The following is a 21,714-nucleotide window of genomic DNA, read 5'->3' on the forward strand; positions in this document are numbered from 1 at the left end:
AGTTAAGTAATAATGAGTGCTGCATATACAGTGGCAGACTACAACTGTATGTGCCAATGTGGAAAGCAGCTTGCAGAACAGTATATATAGTATGAAACTGGTTTTGTATAAAATTAATATGCGAATGTGTGGGAGCTGTCTGGAAAGATAAATAACACACTGTTAACATGGCTATTTTGGGGATGGGGAGTTAATGGTGGGGAAGGGCCAGATGATTGGAGAGACTTATTTTTATATTATACACTTCTAAATCATGATGTGGCATTGATAAAACATTTTTTTAGTGATGAGCATGTAGAAATTGTTTTAAAACGACCACAGAAAAACAAGACCATTAAGTTTCAAGTGTCACCATGTGCTCTCTTTAACAGTTTTTTTTATTATTTAGAAAATAGTCACATCTCATACTAAATTGTAATAATTAGTACCCTGTGAGCTCATTAAAGTCAGACACTGTTGTTTGTTATCTCTATTTCCAGGGTCTAGACAGTGTCTCCATAGGAGATACTTAAATATTTGAGTGAAGAAAGAAGGTGTGGGTACAATATATAAGATGTATTTCATGAATAATCCTAATATTTATAGCAGTTGAAAAACATTTTTATCTCCCAAAGCCATTACATATATTAATTTTTACTAGATTAAACTTTATTTTGCTTTTCCCAACTTGACTTTGAATTTTAAGAGTAACCCATCTCAATTTATATTTAGATTCGTTGAAACATAGAGTTAATAGAATTATGACTATTAAAACTATATTGAGTCTAAGTTGAGTCTTAAGAGCCACAGTGTATAAGTCACTACAGCATTGCCTTGATAATAAATCCAGCAGTTTGGGTTTCTGAACAGCTTCATTTAAACCTCCTTGCCTTTCTCTTTTCATTAGGATTCTGATAATCCTGACCTTCGAGATAGGGGCTATATTTATTGGCGGCTTCTCTCAACCGACCCTGTCACAGCCAAAGAAGTAGTCTTGTCTGAGAAGCCACTGATCTCTGAGGAGACAGATCTTATTGAGCCAACTCTTCTGGATGAGCTAATCTGCCACATTGGTTCTTTGGCCTCTGTGTACCACAAGCCTCCCAATGCTTTTGTGGAAGGAAGTCACGGAATCCATCGAAAACACTTGCCAATACATCATGGGAGGTGAGCAGGTGAAATGGATTTGAGTGTGAAATGTCCCCTTGCTTAGACAGAGTTGGTCTTCCTCATGCTTTTATACCTAGTAGGTTTGCAAATTGGACAGCAAACCTCTACTATACTGCCCTGGGGGCTCTGTCTGAATAGCAGTGACCACACATGCACACAATGGGTGAAAGACCACAGAATGGATGAAAGACCCCTTGCTTCTAATCTGGGAGTTGATAAGAGTATGGTTTAGAAAATTATGAAGATCTTCTAAACTAATAAAGTTTGAAAGTTGCTTAAGTCTCAGTAAACTGAGACTAGAAATCTTGCCAGAGTTGAAAACTTGGGGGAAAAAAGCCTACATGCACACTTAGCTATCTTTTTTTTTTTAATACATTTTTTTTATTGATTTCAGAGAGGAAGAGAGAGGGAAAGATAGAAACATCAATGATTAGAGAGAATCATTGATCAGCTGCCTCTTGCGCGACCCACACTGGGGATCAAACCCGCAAACTGGGCATACGCCCTGACTGGAAATTGAACTGTGACCTCCTGATTCACTGGTCAACGCTCAACCACTGAGCCACACCAGCCGGGCATATATGTGTTTTTATTATACTATTTTCATTACCTAAGAAAAGTTTTAAAAATTAGCTGACAATTGAGGGAACATACACATAAACAGCATATACAGGCACTTAAGGCTATTTCATATAATCATTCATTGTATTGTCTGGCACAGAAAAGGTGGTCAAATTTTGATAAAACAAAAATTAAAAACAAAAGAAAATTTAAAAAAATACTCACTCTGAAGCCCCTCTTACTGGTCCAGGTACTATTTCCAACCCAGGTTCTTGCCCAGTAGTCCAGCTCTTTTACACATACACAGTCTTACATTTTTCCAACAAGTATTTATTATCAGTTAAGCCATGATTCAGGATTCTAGGGTGGGATGTACCCAGGCCCCCCTTCACCTTCCTGGGAGAAGGATGGGGGATGCCTGGTTCAGATCTTCCCAGGAGACGTGCCTTCTGCCCGGCAGTTCATCCCAGGCTGAAACCCAGGATATGGGGCACAGGGACTTGTACACACGCCGGTACCATTCACACACAGAGACATCACCCCGTTTAGCAGTCATTGCCTTCTCACAGTGGTGGAAGTCTAGGTAGTTCTGCCAACAGTTCCTGGTCTGGTTCTGGTTGGGGAAGTGGCTGTCAAAAGGAGCAGTCCGGTAGTTCTTGATTTTGGTCTGGATGTCTTCTGCCATATTGCTGATTCCTAAAGACGCCCCTGAAGCCGCTCGCAGCTCAGTGTGACTTCAGCAAAGAGCCATACTTAGCTATCTTTATCCTTTACTGTAACTTTGGTTGAAGCTTATGGATAATGGTAGCAAATACAGCTTCTCTTGTGCTGTAAAGCTGTTACTGAAATAATATTTGCAGGATTATTTTATAAAAGCAACCTGGATTCTGTATAGACACAGTTTTTTAGTTACCTATTCCTTTTTTAACATATTGTCTCAGTAAGAAATTTTATTGTGAACAAGCTTTCAGGTAGCATGGAACTCTTGCTTTTTAGCTATCTTACAATTTTAATTTGGGAGGAGCAGCACTTTAATAAACTCTTATAATGGGTGTGTTATAATCGTTTCAGAATCTCCTTCCTTCATTAATCATAATAAACCTTAAATCTAAGTAGAATTTGATCCCAGAGTGTTTGGAGTAGTTTTCCTTCCGTACCGTTGTCTGATATATATTGCTGTTTAAGTCCGTGAATAGCCAGAATGTAGGATTCATTGCTTTACAAATTAGTGTAGAAAACATTTTGGGCTCCATTTAAACAAAATGGATACAAACATTTTCTCCTAGTCTATGGAAATACCTCTCTCATTCTCTTAATGGTGTCATTTGAAGAAGAGATATTCTTAATTTTAATGAAGTCCAGTCCATCAAATTTTTTCTTTAATGGTTAGTACTTTTTATGAAACTTTTGTCTACTCCAAGGTCATCAAGACACTCTCCTAGCTCTTCCCATTCACATTTGTGTGATTTATCGCTTTAATTTTTATTTATGTTGTGAGCTGTCAGAGTCAAGGCTCATTTTTTTCCACACAGCTATCCAGTTGACTCAGCACCATTTTATTGACAAGGTCATTTCCCTCTGTCCAGTCCTTTTAATTACCTATTGGAACTCACCTATTCCTTTTTCTTTATACAGTGTAGTGACAGTAGCAGTTTAGATTACTCTTAACTGATCTGCATGTCCATTCTCCCAACTTCAGTTCATTATACACACAGCTGCTAGAATAATGTTCCTCTACTGTTATTTTTAGTTTTTTGTTCAACAAATAAAAGTGATTCTGCATTGTCTATCATATAAAAAAATTAATTTTCCAGACTAGTTTCAAAGTTACATTTTCCTCATCTTCTCTTCCCCCAAATCTTACTAATCCCAATCTCTGCTCCTGCCAATATAATTTTTTCACCATCCTAAAGTCCAATTGTTCATTTCTGTGCCTTTGCACAAATCATCCTTTCTTTTTTGTTTCAAATGTATTTTATTGATTTTTTACAGAGAGGAAGGGAGAGGGATAGAGAGTTAGAAACATCGATGAGAGAGAAACATGGATCAGCTGCCTCCTGCACACCCCCCCCACTGGGGATGTGCCCGCAACCAAGGTACATGCCCTTGACCGGAACCGAACCCGGGACCTTTCAGTCCGCAGGCCGACGCTCTATCCACTGAGCCAAACCGGTTACGGCTCATCCCTTCTTTTTTGGAAGATCTCTCCCTGGTAGTTTTTCAAACTATGCTGTTCTTCAAAATCTAGCCATGAAACCATTCTCAGGAGCCTTTAGAGTCAGCCCCACCTAGTTTTGTTTTGTTTCTCATCTGTGTCCTGTCACATGCAGCCACTCAAATAGTGCTCATTTCTGCTGTTACACAATGTTCATTTCTGCTGTTATACAGTGAGCGTGCTTTTCCATCATTTTGTGAATGCTGCTTTTTTGTTGTTGTTAGAGTGTAAGTTATTTGAGAACAGAAAATACATATTTTTTTTCTTCCCAGAGTTCTCATTTTTTTTTTAAATCTTTATTGTTCAGATTACATTTGTTCCTCTTTCCCCCCCTCCCCATAACTCCCCTCCTCCCAGTTCCAACCCCACCCTCCGCCCTCACTCCCCACCCACTGTCCTCATCCATAGGTGCACGATTTTTGTCCAGTCTCTTCCCACATCTCCCACACCCCTTTCCCACCCAAGAATAGTCAGTCCATTCCCTTTCTATGTCCCTGATTCATTATAATCACCAGTTCATTCTGTTCATCAGATTATTTATTCACTTGATTCTTAGATTCACTTGTTGATAGATGCATGCTCTTGTTTCTTGACCCATTTTAGCATGGAAGGGAAGAGACATGTTACATCATTTTTTTTTTTTTAGTATGTTTTTATTGATTTTTTAGAGAGAGAAACATTGATTGGCTGCCTCCTGCATGCTCCTTACTGGGGATCCAGCCTGCAATCTGGGCATATGCCCTGACTGGGAATCAAACTGCTGACCTCTTGGTGCATGGGATGATGCTCAATCCACTGATCCACACGGGACGGGCTAGATGTGTTATATCTTCTGGCTTTGTATTAGCTCTTATGAACCCTTAAAACCAATGAGGTTTCTCCTTATTTTTACATAGCTATTCAGTAATCTGTTAGAATTCTCACAAGTATTACATTAGATAGAAAAACTGTTAGAACTTCCTTAGATTATAGTAGCCAGCATCACACATGGGCCTTTTTTCTTTTTTTGTAAAGAATATTCTATTAGAGGGTGAGGAGTAAATTGGAGAGACTGATCGGCTGCCTCCTGCATGCCCCACACTGGGGATCGAGCCCACAACCCAGGCATGTGCCCTGACCTGGAATCAAACCGTGACCATAGGTCGACGCTTAACCACTGAGCCACGCTGGTCAGGCAGACTGCCACTTTTAAAATGTTCCTGTGCAAATGACCTAATTTAAGGAGAAAAATAATCCTTAAAATTTTTCACTTAATCTATATACATAGTACCATTTCTTGAGTGAATTGTTGCCTCATAGCAGTGCTTCTCAAACTATAATGAGCACATAAGTCTCTTGGAGATCTCCAAGACAAATTCTAATTAGTTGGTCTTGGGTGAGGCCTATGAGTGTGCGTTTCTAACAAGCTCCCAGGTTTGTGGACCACATGTTGGGTAGTAAAGACATAGAATATCTGTAACCACTATGAACCACTTCATTTTGCTGTTTGAGCTATACCCGTTGGTAAACCCAGGTGCCTTTTTCTCTTAACTTCAGTAGTAAACACATTTCTGGCTCTTGTAATGCCCCAAATTAATTGAGGGAGGACAAGAAACCCTTGCAATTATTTTGTTAAAGGTCTGTCTTTTATTCTCTAGGAAGAATAGTGTTGCTAGGAGTGATAAAATTTGACCCAGACCCCACTTAAAATATGGCCGGGATTAGAGTTATGTGGTTGCCTGGCACTGGGTTATAATAAGCTCAGTGTTCACTTCAGAAAGGCTATCAACAAGGCCTCTAGACCAGTCGTCTCCAACCTTTTGGACCTCACGGACCACCAGTGGCCCATGGACCACCGATTGGCGACCACTGCTCTAGACTGGCTGCTGTTTTTATCATTAGTTCTAACAGAACCTCACCCATAGAGGTCAGTGGTGTGCTGCAAATGAAGTATGGCAGCTACTAACCTTTGATTTCAATCATGTGGTTCTCAACTTTAGCTACATAATTAGTACCATATTTAAAAAAAAATACTGTCAGTGTTTGGGCCCAACCCTAGAGCAAATTAAACAGAAGTTCTGGGAGGACCTAAACATTGATGTTTTTAAAAGATACCCAGGTTATTTTAACTTTGCAGCCTAAGTTGAGAAAATTGAGCCATATGAAATTTCAAATGGAGTTAGGTAAAAATACTAAAAGTTGATCTCTTAGCCAAGACAGTAATTTCCACAGAAGAATTATATTCTGGTAATCCTCTTCGGCACCTCCTATAAAAATAAACCTTTCTGACTTTATCTTTGTTCTTTCTCCCAGGACGTTTTTCCATTGTGATTTGCTTTTAGGTGATACAACCTATCAGAAGTTGATCAAAAGTTGAATTTGACCAATTTAGGTTTAGTTGCTCAGTCCTAAGGTCTTTTCTTACCCTTGTTTACTTTCCATAATTAGAAACTGAAAAGAGTTGTTGTTTTTTTGTTGTTTTTTTAGGGGGGGGTGGGCGGTGATTAGCTACCCATTTTCTATTCTTGTTTTAAAGCTTGATATTCACTGGAAGATAATGTTATTCTTCTCTTTTCCTTTCCTGGGGATCCTTCCTTTAGATCTGTTCACCCTCTTTCATTATTGCACTTGTGAAATTTTGAGATTTAGTGAGTTTGACTTTCTGGAATCGTCATTCAGGAAATGCATTAGTCCCCCTTATCAACGATTTTTTATTTTTCATGGTTGCAGTTACATGTGGTCAACTGTAGTCCAAATATATTAAATAGAAAATTTTGTAAATAAACAATTCCTAAGTTTTAAATTGTGCGCTATTATGAATAACTAGAGGTCTAGTGCACAAATTTGTGCATGGGTGGGGTCTGGCCGGCCTGGCCCCAATTGGGGCCCAATCAGGGCTAGGAAGAGGGGCCGCAGGAAATTGGCTGGCAGGCCCCGCCCCCAATTGGTGTGTGTGGGCGGGGCCAGCCCAGGGGAGCGGCTGTGGGCGGTAGCTGCCCACCTTGCCCCTGATTGGAGTGGGGGAGTGCTGATTGGGGGTAGAGCTGGCTGGGGGAAGGGGCCGTGGGCCAATCGGGGTGATGGGAGCTGATCAGGGGTGGGGCCAGCCAGGGGAAGGGGTGGTGGGCCAGCGGGCCCTGCCCCCCAATGGGGGGTGATCGGGGCCAGTGGCCAGGGGGAGGGGCTGCAGGTGATTGGCTGGCTGGCCCTGCCCCTGATTGGTGGGGGGGGCAATGAGGGGGTGGCCAGGGGGAGCCACAGGCATTTGGCCGACCAGCCCCGCCCCCTATGGGGCTGATCTGGGTTGGGGGCTGTGGCTGGCCAGCCCCACCTTTGATGGGGTTGGTTTGCTGGCTGCAGTGGGTGTCATAGCGACCGGTCGTTCCAGCGTTCCGGTCGCTGGCTTTTTATATATAGAAAGGTGATGAAATCTCATGCTATCCCACCCAGATACAAATTGTTCCTTTGTCCAGTGTAGCCATACTACCTACATGTTAGTCTCTTAGTAGCCATCTCAATGATCAGGTTGGTTATCGGAGAGAGACTACATTCACGTAACTTTTATTACAGTATATTGTTATAATTCTATTTTATTGTTATTGTGAATGTCTTACTGTGCCTAATTTATAAATTAAACTTTATCATAGAATGTATTATAGGAAAAAATATTGCATATATAGGGTTTGGCACTATCTGCTGTTTCAGGCATCCACTGGGGATTTTGGAATGGATTCCCCTGCAGATAATGGGGGCACTATAGTATTCTCTTTTGCTTGAAGTCTACAGATAATTTCCTCCTTCTTTTAGTATAAACTTAACTGTTGCCTTGATGTAGAATGAATTCAGGTAATGGAACTTACTCTGTTCTGTATGTAGAGCATGATGGTGTACTATTTAGATGTAGGCTTGCAAAAGTAGTTACCTGGGGTTTTTTTGTTCTGTGACTTAAAAGCTGTGTATGTATCTTTTGAGGCCTCTGATACTGAATCTAAGAAACTGCTCATCTAGGTTATTTTTTCACAGGGCATATCTTTCTGGTTTGTAGTGTGGGAGGTGACCCGATGCCCATGTATATAATTCTTGCATACATGTAATAAAGATCACCATGTGGAATAAGTCTGATATCTCTGAGGATCACTAAAGTAGTCATTTCATCTCAATTATTTGCTGCCTTCACTTTTAGACGTCAGCAGAGGCCTTGGCTAAATTATAACCTTTTGTTCATCCAAGGTGCTGTGTATTATTCTACTTAGAAAAATGGTGCTATTGTACATCAAAAATGGAAAGGAAGCATTATCCAGAGAGCCCTTTATGCTGACAAAGGGTTTCCTGCCAGGGGAATGTGCTCTCAGTGTGCCTAGCTGGAATGGAGTGGAATAGAGGAGAAACTGCCTTTTCCTGACTTCACTGCATGTTTTTCAAAACCTCCTCCTCTGTTTCTTATTTTTCTTTTTTTGTTAATCCTCACATGAAGATATTTTTCCATTGGTTTTTAGAGAGAGTGGAAGAGAGGGGTAGAGAGAGAAACATCCCTGTGACAAAGACACATAGATTGGTTGCCTCTCACATGCACCAACCAGGGGGTGCGGGTATCGGACCTGCAACCCAGGTATGTGCCCATGACCAGGAATTGAACCTGTGACCCTCTGGTGCACAGGACAATGCTCTAACCACTGAGAATACCAGCCAGGCCCAGTTTTGCATTTTTATATTTCTTCCTCTGGAATAGATTTGTAGCGATTTCAGAGCTTATTTTAGAGTTGGTAGTGTTGTGGAGAGATGTTTGTAAATTGTGGCCCACTTTTGCCTGGTAAATTCTTCAGTGTGACTTCTATAACCACTAATTTTTATTTTTTTAATCAGTGCATGGATTTAGTCAAGGTTGGTCTCTGGCAGTCAAGAGAATAATTACCAATTATTGAGTGTCTATGTCTGTGCCAGTCCCTGTGTTAGAACTTTTATCATTTCTTATCCTCAAAATAACCCTGCAAAGTAATTAGTATTGAGCTTCATTTTATAGAAAACTGGAGGTCACATAGCAAATAAGTCTTTTATTTTTCTTTCTTTCTTTTTAATAATTCTTTATTGTTGAAAGTATTACATATGTCCCCTTTTTTCCCCATTGATCCTCCCCCCGCCAGCCCGCACCCCCACCCCCGCCCAGGCCCTCACTGACCCATTGTCTATATCCGTGGGCCATGCGTATATGCATGCAAGGTCCTTGGTTGGTTCTCCCCTCCACCGCCTTCTCTCTGAGATTCCGCACTCTGTTCCATGCTTCCATGTCTCTAGGTTCATTCTGTTCATCAGTTTGTTACTTAGATTCCACATGTGTGTTCAGTCATGTGATACTTGTCTTTCTCTGACTGACTTATCTCACTTAGCATATACTCTCCAGGTTCCTCCATGCTGTCTCAAAGGGTAAGAGATTCTTCTTTTTTACTGCTGCATAGTATTCCATGGTATAAATGTACCACAGCTTTTGTATCCACTCATCTACTGATGGGCACTTGTGCTGTTTCCAGATCTTAGCTATAATAAATTTTGCTGCTATGAACATAGGGTGCATACATTCTTTCTGATTGGTATTTTAGGAGTCTTGGGCCAGCAGTCGCCAACCTTTCGGACCTCACGGACCACCAGTGGTCTGCGGACCACTGGTTGGCAACCCATGTCTTAGGCTATATTACTAGAAGTGGGATTATTGGGTCAAATGGCAGTTCCATCTTTATTTTTTTGAGGAGACTCCATACTATTTTGCATGCAAATAAGTCTTAACACATTGTGGACGGATCACGAGAATTCTTGCTTCGTATTACACAGTGTTTTACAAAGTATCATACTTTAAAAAGATATTATTAGCTTGTAAGAACATGTAATAAATAACTTCAAAATGGGTATTTAATTTTAAAGCGTGTCTTTAACATTTATGTAAAAGGTTTTTTGTACTTGTTTAATAGAAACTTATCTGGCCACTGGGTAAAGCTAGCAATAAAACTACTGGTCCGCAATGTGTTAAGTGTTGGTATTTGAACCCAGAACTTTTTCAAAACATCAGAGTTTATTAGTATATCCTTTCTACTATCCTGTGATTGTTCCAGTTTATTTGTTATTGTCATCTTCTGGAATAGAATCTAGTCTTGCTTACCTTTGGTCCTTCTCAAACTGGGGTACACAATCTCTGGAGTACACAGAATAGTGTAGGGTGCATCTGAAGCTGCAGAATAAACTTGGCTCATTGTCTTGCAATGTCAGTTTTACTTGATGGTAAGTAATGTAAACATAGACTAAATACTGATGTGTTAAGGCAGTGTGAATGTTTAAGATAAAACACAAGGTTTGTTTGCCCTAGGCCTCTCTGTGCCCTGGGTGTATGAGTTTGGGTTAGTATGCCACTAGGAGGCACATGAAAGTTAAAGAAAAACTGTAGATGTATATTTATTCATAGAAAGAGGGACTGGATAAGTTTATATATCTGTCTTGCAGCAAAAGGAACAAGATTGTTCATCTTACCCTCTTTTAAGTAGAGCCACAAAATCACATCGATGAGTTGTGATATAAAGCACTAGTATTTTCAGGGCAAATAAATGATGTCCAGGACATTCTTCTGCTGAAAACTGGCTGTCAAAACTACTCAGACAATATGTTTCCTCTCTAGAAAAGGCTTTGGCCTTGTGTGGGGGCGTCGTCCCCCTCCCCAATTGGTTCTGTTCATGTGTGTTGGCAAGATTGATGCATATATGATGCTTTAGACCAGTTGATGAAACAATTTTGTCAGCCTTCTGTTGATTTTGTGATAATTTTCTCCAGTAAAATGATTCATTTCAAAAATTTCTCCCTAAGAAATAATATTGCAATAGTCCTGTTTACATGGTTAGTAGGACACTCACTCACTCAATAAATATCCTATGACAGGCTCTATTCTATGTACTGCAACTATAGTTGTGACGAGGCCTTACAAGCTTATATTCTAGTGGGAGGCAGACAGATGACAAATATACAGGGTGCGGCAAAAGTAGATTTACAGTTGTTCATATGGAAAATAATACGATAACTAACAAAAAAAACATAAGAATAAACTGTATTTCACATACTTTTGCCTCACCCTGTATGGTCAGGTAGTGAGTACTACAAAGGAAAATGAGATGTAGAGCTTCTCTTGGGGATTTTTACCATATTCAACGTGAAATTGTCTGACTTAAGAAACGGGTAGTGGCCATTCTAAGAACTTTTTGTCACATTCTGTTCCCTGTTCCATCTCAAGAAGTAATCTGTTACATCTCTCTTACTTTTCTGCTTGTATAAGCCTCTTTTCTTTAAAGTTGAGTATCCTGATAGTTTTTTATGATATAAATTCATTTATGCCATTTCACATTAAGGCTGTTCTCAGCCATTAGTTGAATAGCTTTTGCATGGTTACAGATTCTTTCAACAATTTGATTATAGTTTATGATGCTTTTTTTGAATAGCCTTTTGAAGATCAAATTAAAATTTGCAGCCCAACAGCTGAAAATTATACTTTCACCTAGGAGATGAATTGTGCCTTCTAAAATCTAAAACCCTAATAGGGAAAAATACAAATTGATATTTTTGACACCAATAGGGTTTTGGTATAAGTTTTATTGTTTGTGCTGGATTCTTTGTATACTGTTTGTACATCATTCTCTTCTGAGTCAGAATAACAGAGCTGTCAGTAAGCTGTCTAACCTGAAGCATTCCTTAGACTCCCTTCAGTTAAATCAGTTCTGGAAAGTAGCAAATTACTATAAATGGGAGCAAAGAAATATCTGAGCTTAAGATCTACACCTCTACTTAAGAGAATGTCTTTAGATACTTGGACAGCTCCACAGTTTAGAAGCAGGAAGGTACTTTGGACTGGTCAGATGTATCTCAAAGGGGCTAATCCAGCTTGTTGTGATATATTTTGGAAAAATTTGGAATTTGTGTGTGTGTGTCTGCTCAGTGGTCATCTCAGTTGATAAACTTTTTTTTTTTTTAATCCTCAGCTGAGGATATATGTGTTTTGTTTTTCATTGAATTTTAGAGAGAGGAATGAAAAGAGAGAGAGAAAGAAAGAAAGATCGATGAGAGAGATTTGAGAGAGAAACATCGATCGGTTGCTTCCAGTCCAGGCCTTTACCGGGGATCAAACCCCCAACCTTTTGGTGTATGGACGATGCTCCAACCAACTAAGCCACACCCGCCAAGGTTCAGTTGATAAACTTTTATAAAAGATTTCTTTCTCTTTTCTTGGAGTCGGGCAGACTTGTTCCCTTTTAGAAGGTCCATGTAGCTCTGCTATTGTAACATATTGCCATTGGTCAAGGGTTTCCTTTTGATCTGGATGAGCTAGAGCTCTGTGCAAACTCAGCTCCGACTCTTGACTCATCCTGGCTGTGCTGCAGTGCGCATGTCCTCATGCTGAATCCCGTTAGCTCGTAGTTGTCATGGTCACCGTGAAGTCACAGGTTTCTATCCCTTACTAAACTAGCATTGCAAGGACACGTTGTTGTGTCCTTCAGCACGAACTGAGCCCTGTTCAGCACTACTTCTGGCATAATAAAGTGGCCGAATATTAGTACTATTCTAAATGCTGTTTAATGACTTGCAACTACTATGATTTAGATTGGGGATTGAGGGAACTATACCTCTGTTAGAACATTTGGACTTGGTTATCAGCTACAGAACTTTAGGAAAATTCTCAATTTTTAGCATTTGAAATACTTTTTTTTTTTTTTTTTTTTTTTTTTTTTTTAGTAAGTATCTTTTTTGTTTTTTATTGGTTTTTGAGAGAGAAACATCAATTGGCTGCCTCCTGCACGAATGAAACCTGTAACCTGGGCTTGGGCCCTGACCAGGAATCCAACCAGTGACCTTCTGGTGCTCGGGATAACACTCAACCAACTGAGCCACACCAGCCAGGGCTGAGATACTCTTTTCCTGAAGTTGGCACCTCGCCATCCTTCATCTTCCTGCATTCTGATTTATTTGGCTTATAGGTGACATTATTTTCTTTGTAGAGAAAATAGTCTGAGTAAGGCAATATGGGGATGATGGGAAGTGGACAGCTTCAGAGAGACACTTAAAACACAGAATCTGGACACCTCAGGTTGAGATTACAGCCATGTCTTACATACCTACCACTTTTCATTCCTGGCTTTCACCAGCTCACTGGATAACAGATATCACTGAATTTTTACAAATCCTAGTTTTCCTGATTTTGTACCCTACCTGATAAGTAGCAACTCACTGAAATGGTTAATAGCTAGTTCAGGCTACATGACAACACTTTTCTGGGTTTTGTTCAGCTTTCTAGTTTTCATTTTCTTTCTTGATTAATATCTGCATCATTCAGCTTGTCACAGTAGATAAGAGAAGCCACTCACTGGGTAATTGGCTCCCATCTTGCTGACATCTCCCTATTAGTCACTCATGCCATCACTATGCTATTACCGTTGTCATATTTTCAGAGAGGAGGATAATAACGTTCTTTAGAATCTTTTTCCGTCAAGAAGAACAGTGCTGAAAAAGCTTTAGTTTTGCTAGTTAGAAAACATACTGAAATTTTCCTTTCCCTTTGCTCTCTGGACATATAGCATAGTTAGGTGAGCCTTTATATTTCCGGCCTCATGTCTTTAATAGTCCTTGGATCTTCTCTTGTAAGATCAGAGTTCTTGATTCTAGCTGAATTGTATCTGCTATACTGAACATAAAGAAATGAATATCAGGATTTCTTTTTAGTTTCTTCCTTGGTTTTAAGTTAAATTGACGAGCGGCCTGAGGAGGGGGAGAGTACATTCAGATCTTTTCCAGCTAAGATAATGTTCATATACTCAGAGATAATAAGATTGATCGCTAAGAAAATAAGGGTTATAATTGGGCTTTATTTCTTTTGGCCTAAACATTGTTGGTGAGGGTCTTTTTCTCAAGGCCTTTTCTTGAATTCAGCATATTTGATAAAACTGCTCTTTCTCTTTCAGTGTTTTTTTTTTTTTTTCCCTTGCCAACGAGTACCAACCAAGTCCTTCTAAAGAATTCCATTTCTTTCAAGCTCGGATGGTAAACCTGACCAGAAGGGAGGACAGTGGTGGGAGGGAGAAGGAAGGAGTTGACCCATATCAGAAAGTCACAAAACCAGATCAAAGTATGAGGACAACTGAGACATTTTGCATTCTCCCTGTCCATAGGAAGGGTTTTTCTTTCTTCCCAAGTTTTAACTTCCTTTTTATTTAAGAGTTAGCTTCAAAGTCATCTCTGAACAGATGAATTGAGTTCAAATAATAGTTAATTCTCTAAGGCAATGTTTTTCAACCTTGTCTGTACATAAGAATCACTAGGGAAGCTTTTCAAAATTTTGGTGCCCAGGCTACACCCAGAACAATTAAACCATCTCTGGGGTGAGACTCAGGCATGACATTACTATTTTTTAAATTTCTGTCCCCCACAAAACAACAACAACAACAAAAAACACCATGGGGTTGTTCCATTGTGTAGCTAAAGCTAAAAGCCATAGTAATGAAACACAAAGTAGTTATTAGTACTCTTAGAACGCTTGAATTTTAGTCTAAGAAATTCCAGGTTTTTATGAAGAAAAATTAAAAACTAAAAACATCTTGTAATCAGCCTACCTTTGCAGACTTATTTTCTACAATATTCCTTCCCCCGCTACTCCCCCCCACAGCTATCCTGTGCTCCGGTTTAATTGAACCATACTCCTTCTTGATCTTGCTTTTATTCGTGTATGTGTTTTTCAGACTTTGTTTATTCCATTCAAGAAATAACCCCCCATTTTTGCTTTTTATAATCCCACACTACCACCTTTTTGAAGCTTCTTTTTATTATCTTCAGCCAGAAGGAGGCTCTCCCTTCAAAACTTCTCTTTTTTATTCTTAATATTCTGCATTTGTGTTTTATTTCTCCTGCCAGTGGGCAAAGTCTGGGTTTTATTCTTGTGTATTCCCTTCATTGCCTGATATCTTTACATTTCTAGTAGTGCCTGTATCCCAGTAAACATTACATCAGTATTTGCTTAAATAAAAGTAATTTCATGCTTTTGTGATGTCATGCTGCAGGTGTGTGTATTCTAGAACCAGGGAGAAAGCAGATGTATCTTTTTTTTTCTTTCATACTTTTACAGTTATTCAAATTGTTACTTATGATGACATTTTTACTTATTTATGCATGTGATTTTTGTTCCATGTCTAATCAGATTCTGGAGAGGTTTGGAGTACTCTGTAGCTTAGAGCAAAACATGCTTATTAATGCCAGTTAGAAGCATTTGCCCGGGGTTATTTTCTGTCATGTTGGAAACAAGACTTTGTCAGAGGTCTTGCTATTTTTCAATATAGGTTATGTTTTAGAGTTTGGCCACTCTTTTATCTGTACATTGAGAAGATAAATCTTTCCCAAATCCTGAAGACCAATGAAAAAAAAATTTTTTTTTTTAATTTTCATTTGAGGATATTTTTTCCTATTGATCTTTAGAGAGAATGAAAGGGAGGGAGGAAAGGGGAGGAGAGAGAGATCAACAGACAGACATCAGCTGGTTGCCTTCTGCAGGAGCCCCAGTCAGGGTCAGGGATCCAACCTGCAACCAAGGTACATGCCCTTGACCGGGAATCGAACCCACGACCCTTGAGTCTGTGGTCTGATGCTCTAACCACTGAGCAACTGACCAGGGCTGCAATTTTGTTTTTTAGCACAATCCCAGTACCAAGATTTCAAGTTTCTATACTGAATGACAGACAATAAAGGGAATATTGTTTTGTAAAGCAGACACAAGCCTTTGGTGATTCAAAGAGGAATTTTAGATGCACAGTGAGAACTAAGGAGGAAGCAAATGTGGAACTATAGCAAAAAAGGGTGTGTTTTTTTTTTTGCTTTTTTTTTTTAAAATATATTTTATTGATTTTTTACAGAGAGGAAGGGAGAGGAATAGAGAGTTAGAAACATCAACGAGAGAGAAACATCGATCAGCTGCCTCCTGCACACTCCCCACTGGGCATGTGCCCGCAACCAAGGTACATGCCCTTGACCGGAATCGAACCCGGGACCCTTCAGTCCGCAGGCCAACGCTCTATCCACTGAGCCAAACCGGTCAGGCTTTTTTTGCTTTTTAAACAGCATCATTAATTGTGTATATATGTGTGTTCTGTTTTTTTTCATGACAGCTATTCTCAGCTTCAGTTCTTTAATGCTTTTGTTGTGGAAGACTGACTTCAGGGTGAATTATATAAGAACCCTGCAGGGGCAGGGAGGGCTGAGACTGAGACCATGCGGAATTATTTTCCTGCCACCTACCTAATTTAATTAGGCTAATTCTCCAATAGTCAGTGTCATTTTACATGATCACCAAATAAATCACAGTATTTCTCAGTAGTATTGACTGTGAGAGATTTGCCTTCCCACTTCCTCACCAAATAGGACAGTGGTTCTCAACCTTGGCTGCACATTAGAATCACATGGGAATCTTTTTAAAATCCTGATTTCTGGGCCTCATCCTCCGGAAATTCTGTTTCTTTGTTATGGGGTGGGGCCACAACATTAGTAACAAAGAAACAGAATTTCCAGAGGATGAGTCCCAGAAATCAGGATTTTAAAAAGATTCCCAGGTGATTCTAATGTGCAGCCAAGGTTGAGAACCACTGAAATAGGATATCTTCCTATCCCAGCTGTTTTCTTTTTTTAGGAAAGTTCTAAACTCTGAAAACCACTCTTGTTCCCCCTATAATTTTTGCAGCTTAAAATTGCAACTCAGTACTGGTTTGGTTCCCACCTTCTCAGAGGGGCAGCAGGTTTTGTAGATCAAAGCTCATTTTAGTTTTTCTTTTCTTTTTCCCTTCTTTATATTTCCTTTCAAAGAAAAAATAAAATATTTTCAAAATATTGCTGTTTGGCCCTGGCTGGTTTGGCTCAGTGGATAGAGTGTCAGCCTGCGGACTAAAGGGTACCAGGTTCAATTCCGATCAAGGACAAATGCCCGGGTTGCATGCTTGATCCCCAGTAGGGGGCGTGCAGGAGGCAGCTGATCAATGATAATCTCTCATCATTGATGTTTCTATCTCTCTCTCCCTCTCCCTTCCTCTCTGAAATCAATTAAAATATATTTTTTAAAAATATTACTGCTTGAAGGTAGAGCTTTTTTAAATACGCAGATTTTAAAATTTCTGTTTGGGTTTGTGCCTATGTACCCCTGTGGAAAGATTGGATCTGAAACATCTCAGAGATGTCCCAGCTCCATCTTCTTTCCAAGTTTTCTCATAACTCCTACACACCATCACTGTCATTACTTGGTTCCCCTAGGACCTTGGTCGGCAACCCGCGGCTCGCGAGCCACATGCGGCTCTTTGGCCCCTTGAGTGTGGCTCTTCCACAAAATACCACGTGCAGGCGCGCACGTACAGTGCGATTGAAACTTCGTGGCCCATGCGCAGAAGTCGGTATTTTGTGGAAGAGCCGGTATTTTGTGGAAGAACCACACTCAAGGGACCAAAGAGCCGCGTGTGGCTCCCGAGCCGTACCATGGGATGCGCTGCTAGGACATATTTCTCTGCAGTCTAGAAATTCTTTCAGCTTTGGGACACAACTGAAGAGCATGTATTCCAGAAACTTGGTAGAGCAATTTACAGATTCTGTATGGGCATCTAGTACTTAGTTAAATGAACTCTACCTCTCTCTTCTCTCTCTCCTTTCTCTCTTTCAGCTTGGCAGTGACCTTGGCGGGGGCATTGGAGGAAGTCCGGCAGTAAGTGCCATCCATTTTTTTTTTTTTTACCATGGGATGCGCTGCCCCCTGTTTGATGCCTTTCCTATGCACACATTCTCAGACCAGCCACCACTATCTAGCACTATACACCAAAACTTTTATAGCAGTATATGAAGAATAGAGAGTAGCATAGGGATACTTGCAATCTTTGGGGTCATACATCACATGTGGTCTAGGGGCATCTTTAGGGATTGGTGCTCTAGTATTTACACAGATCTTTGTTTTCCTGACATTAGAGAGCTAAATGGAACCTCCCATCTCGACTGGCTAATACCTTTATTCTCTGGTGTCATCTTAAAATACTTAACAGAGTCAGTTGGGCTCAGAGTGGGACTCTCCTTGTAAGTTAGTTCTGGGGATGGGAACATCCTCCTCCCACAGGAGAGTTTCCTACTAGATATTTATGCCTAAAAGGGAGAATAAGACTTGCTGGACCCAAGTGGGAATGAATCTGCTGTCTAAGTTGGATGCTTCTCCTTCTTTCTGTAGAAACAAACTTTTTTCCTATAGGGTACTTAGAGGCCTTTTGCACAGAATCATGGAAGCTAAAATTGGAAACAAATAAAAAATCTTGGTCACTGTGTTTCTAATCCTACTGATTACTTTCTCTTGATAGAACCTAGTGTTTATCTTATCAACAATGATTAAAAGGACAAAGAATATACTAATTCAACTCCTAATAATATTTTGATTATGGTGTATTCTTATTGATTTATCAGTATTACTAAAATATGTAGAAACATTGTAAGGGCTATTAATCTGTTCTTCCTGATCCCCTCCCCTCCCCTCCCCTTTTTTTCTCTGCAGGTGGGACAATCCTTCATTCCATCATCAGTGCCTGCAACCTTTGCTCCTTCACCTACTCTTGCTGTGGTCAGAAGTTGTCTGAATGATCTATTTGAACTCTCTACGGGGATAGGCATGGTACATGGTGGATATGTGGCTCCTAAGGCTGTAAGTAAAGCAACACTTTCTTTTTATATATATATATATTTTTTTTCTTATTGATTTCAGAGAAGAGGGGAGAAGGAAAGATAGAAACATCAATGATGGGAGAATCATTGATCAGCTGCCTCCTGCACACCCTGTACTGGGGAATAAGCCCACAAACCAGGCATGTGCCCTGACCAAGAACTGAACCGTGACCTTCTCCTGGTTCATATGTTGGCGCTCAACCACTGAGCCACACCAGCAAGGCAAAGCAACACTTTCTTAATGGACGTGACCCAGATTACTTAGTTTCTATCATTTGTGTTACTTCTACTGATAATAAATTCAAGGTTTGGGCCCTTGTTTTGTACAGTTTAAGAAAAAGATGAAAGATGTCCTTAAACTTAGCAATAGGAAGTACTGTAACCATTTTTATAATCAGAGTTAAAATTGGCATTACTAAGTATTTGAGTTTTGTTAAATATTGTGTAGTTTGTCGACACTGAAGTCAATCTAGTATAAATTTGATATACCACAGGGGGAAAATACTGTATAGAGAAATAATATTTTTATTTCTCATTCCTTACATTCCTCCTTTCCATTGATACTACATATGGATTCTGGAGTGCTTGTTCAAATTTGGTGTACCTTTATAGAGTTCTGATTTAGGTTTTTGTCATTGGTGTTCTTTTAGTCTCAGCTTTACTTATGTCATGCTTACATAGAAATTCAAAAAGGGAAACTACCTTTACTGTAGTTTGGGGGCCAGGGGTGGGTAATGAATGAATTATATAAAGAAAATAGGTATTCAGATTATTTAAGCAACATCTGAGTTCTTACTGTTTACTGGAAACTATAGCAAGAATTAAAAGTATATATAAGACATAGTCCTTGCCCTTGAGAGTATTGATAATGATAAAAAAGCCTTCAAAGATTATAAACATGCATTTTCATTAGTAGATTCAACGTCTTCCCTTTCAAGCCTTTCACAAAGCTACTAACAAAATCACCGTAATTATCTAAGGAAGTGAAATTTCATCTTTATTTAAAAAAAATAGCATTGAGATAAATCTTACCTTGTTCCATTGAGCTCTATACTGTGTTTCAGGTCTGGCTGCCTGCAGTAAAGGCCAAAGGCTTGGAGATTTCTGGAACATTTACTCATTGTCAGGGGCACATCTATATGGAAATGAACTTCACCAACAAAGCTCTGCAGCATATGACAGACTTTGCAATCCAGTTTAACAAGAATAGGTAAGAAATAAGAGTCCCCAGCTAGATTCATGTGTACCTTGTGTCCAACAAGAGAATGTTCCATTAACGATGGGGGGAAATTCTCATGTTGGCAAATGCTAGATGTAGAGGGAATGCTGGCTGTTGTGCATCTATTGGTTGTCAGCTTCAACTCTGAAGGCCCTAGGGAATTTTGCTGGGAAACTCATCCCTGTAGAACAAGGATACCAGACCTTAATGCCTTCTTAAAGGATTCTAGGACTAGAATGTTTTTACCAAAACAGTTTATTTTAAAAAATATTTTTAATTTAAATCCATTTACTCATTCAACAAATAATTGTTTAGCATCTGTGTGCCAGACATTTCAAGATACTGAGATTAGAGTAGCAAACCAAACCAATGTGTGTCCAAAGCTCACATTTCAGTGGGAATAAATGGACTTTGGTTGATGTAAAAAAATATAGAAGACAATCAGTGTACCTGGTTAGTTGAATAATTAAATATAAGCTGACAGTCTGCTTTTAGCATGAATTCTCTGCTTTTATAAGGAGAACATGAAGACATAAAATGTTGATGTCCTACAGTTCTGAGACATCGCGGATTTTTATTCATTGTGACTCAGAAAACTGGCTGTTAGACTTTGATGGCAGGTCTGTTTATTCATAAATACAAGATATTCAAACTTGTTTCTAGCAAAGTAGTAATTGGACCCCTAAAATAAATTTAATTTGTCAGTAACAACTTACATTAGTTACTATCTTATCGTTGGCACTAACTGGATTTGAAAGTTTGGCACATTAGAAATCACTTAAGTATCTAGAAAAATCTCTGTGTTTTCTGTCAAGACCAGTTATATTTCCAGTCACTTTTAAGGGAGCTGGACATGTTAAAGGCCAAAACTGTTGGGAAAATATATTGTAATAAAGGCAATCTGCATTGTCTACCTTCACATTTCAGTCCTATTTGTCTTTGCTTTTGCTTTTTTAAATAGTATGATACTTAGAAAAGTTTTTATTTTGAGTTCCGATAGTTATACTTTTTCCTTTATAAAATACTCGTAGTCCCTGCTTTCTATAGATAGTCTATTAATTTCCTATTGTAACTTATATCTTCTCTTCTCCCCCATTATTTAATGTCATTAGTACTGTCTTTGGATTTACTTTTATACTCTTTAAGTATGCTTACACTTCTATACTTGATTTGTTATCTTTGACCTTCAGTTATGACAGATGAGACCAACTTGCTCTCTTTCCACTCCCTTGCTCCCTCTTTTGCTCATTGTGTAAATTGTATCATTTCTAAATTTTATCCTTTCATCTTTGGTTTTGTCTTGAATTTGTGCTTATTTCCAGACAAAGAAAAGCCAATTATACTATATCCCTTGTGACCTTTTTTTTTTTAATGAGGCAAGTTATATTTCTAATTTCTACTATTACTGTTTCTTGTAGAGTGATTTAGAAGCAGTATACGGTACAGAGGAAAGAGCTCTTTGGTTTTGGTCTAGCTGTTTTAATTTTTTTTTTTTTTTTTTACTGATTTTAGAGAGAGGAAGGGAGAGTGGGGAGAGTAAAACAGAGAGAGAGAGAGACATCCATCCACCTGTTGGCTGCCTCCTGCATGCCCCCCCACTGGAGATTAAACCCACAACCCAGGCATGTGCCCTAACCGGGAATTAAACCAGTGACCTTTTGGTTCATAGATCAACGCTCAACCACTGAGCCACAACAGCTGGGCTAAAATTTCTTTTTATATTCTGGATACAAAGTCCTTTGCCAGATACATGTCTTAAAATTTTTTCTGCTGTGGCTTGCCTTTCTTTTCTTTTTTTAATATATTTTTATTGATTTCAGAGAAGAAGGAACAGAAACATCAACGATGAGAG

The 21,714-nt window shown here is 39.3% G+C and overlaps 1 protein-coding gene and 1 pseudogene across 1 annotated transcript in view; one reads left to right on the forward strand and one right to left on the reverse strand.

Annotated features, from left to right (window-relative positions):
• The window catches only part of AP2B1 (adaptor-related protein complex 2, beta 1 subunit), an 89,687-nt gene that overhangs the window by 31,253 nt on the left and 36,720 nt on the right, over positions 1-21,714 (forward strand). The window contains exons 10-14 of the mRNA XM_014534765.1: positions 887-1,146; positions 13,885-13,963; positions 17,559-17,648; positions 18,477-18,623; positions 19,708-19,853. Of these exons, the coding sequence (XP_014390251.1) occupies positions 887-1,146; positions 13,885-13,963; positions 17,559-17,648; positions 18,477-18,623; positions 19,708-19,853 (722 nt within the window). The remainder of the gene's footprint in view (positions 1-886; positions 1,147-13,884; positions 13,964-17,558; positions 17,649-18,476; positions 18,624-19,707; positions 19,854-21,714) is intronic.
• Positions 2,025-2,462, reverse strand: LOC102244278 (annotated as a pseudogene).

This window comes from Myotis brandtii, unplaced genomic scaffold, assembly GCF_000412655.1.
Source record: "Myotis brandtii unplaced genomic scaffold, ASM41265v1 scaffold1327, whole genome shotgun sequence".
In the NCBI taxonomy this organism is placed as follows: Eukaryota; Metazoa; Chordata; class Mammalia; order Chiroptera; family Vespertilionidae; genus Myotis; species Myotis brandtii.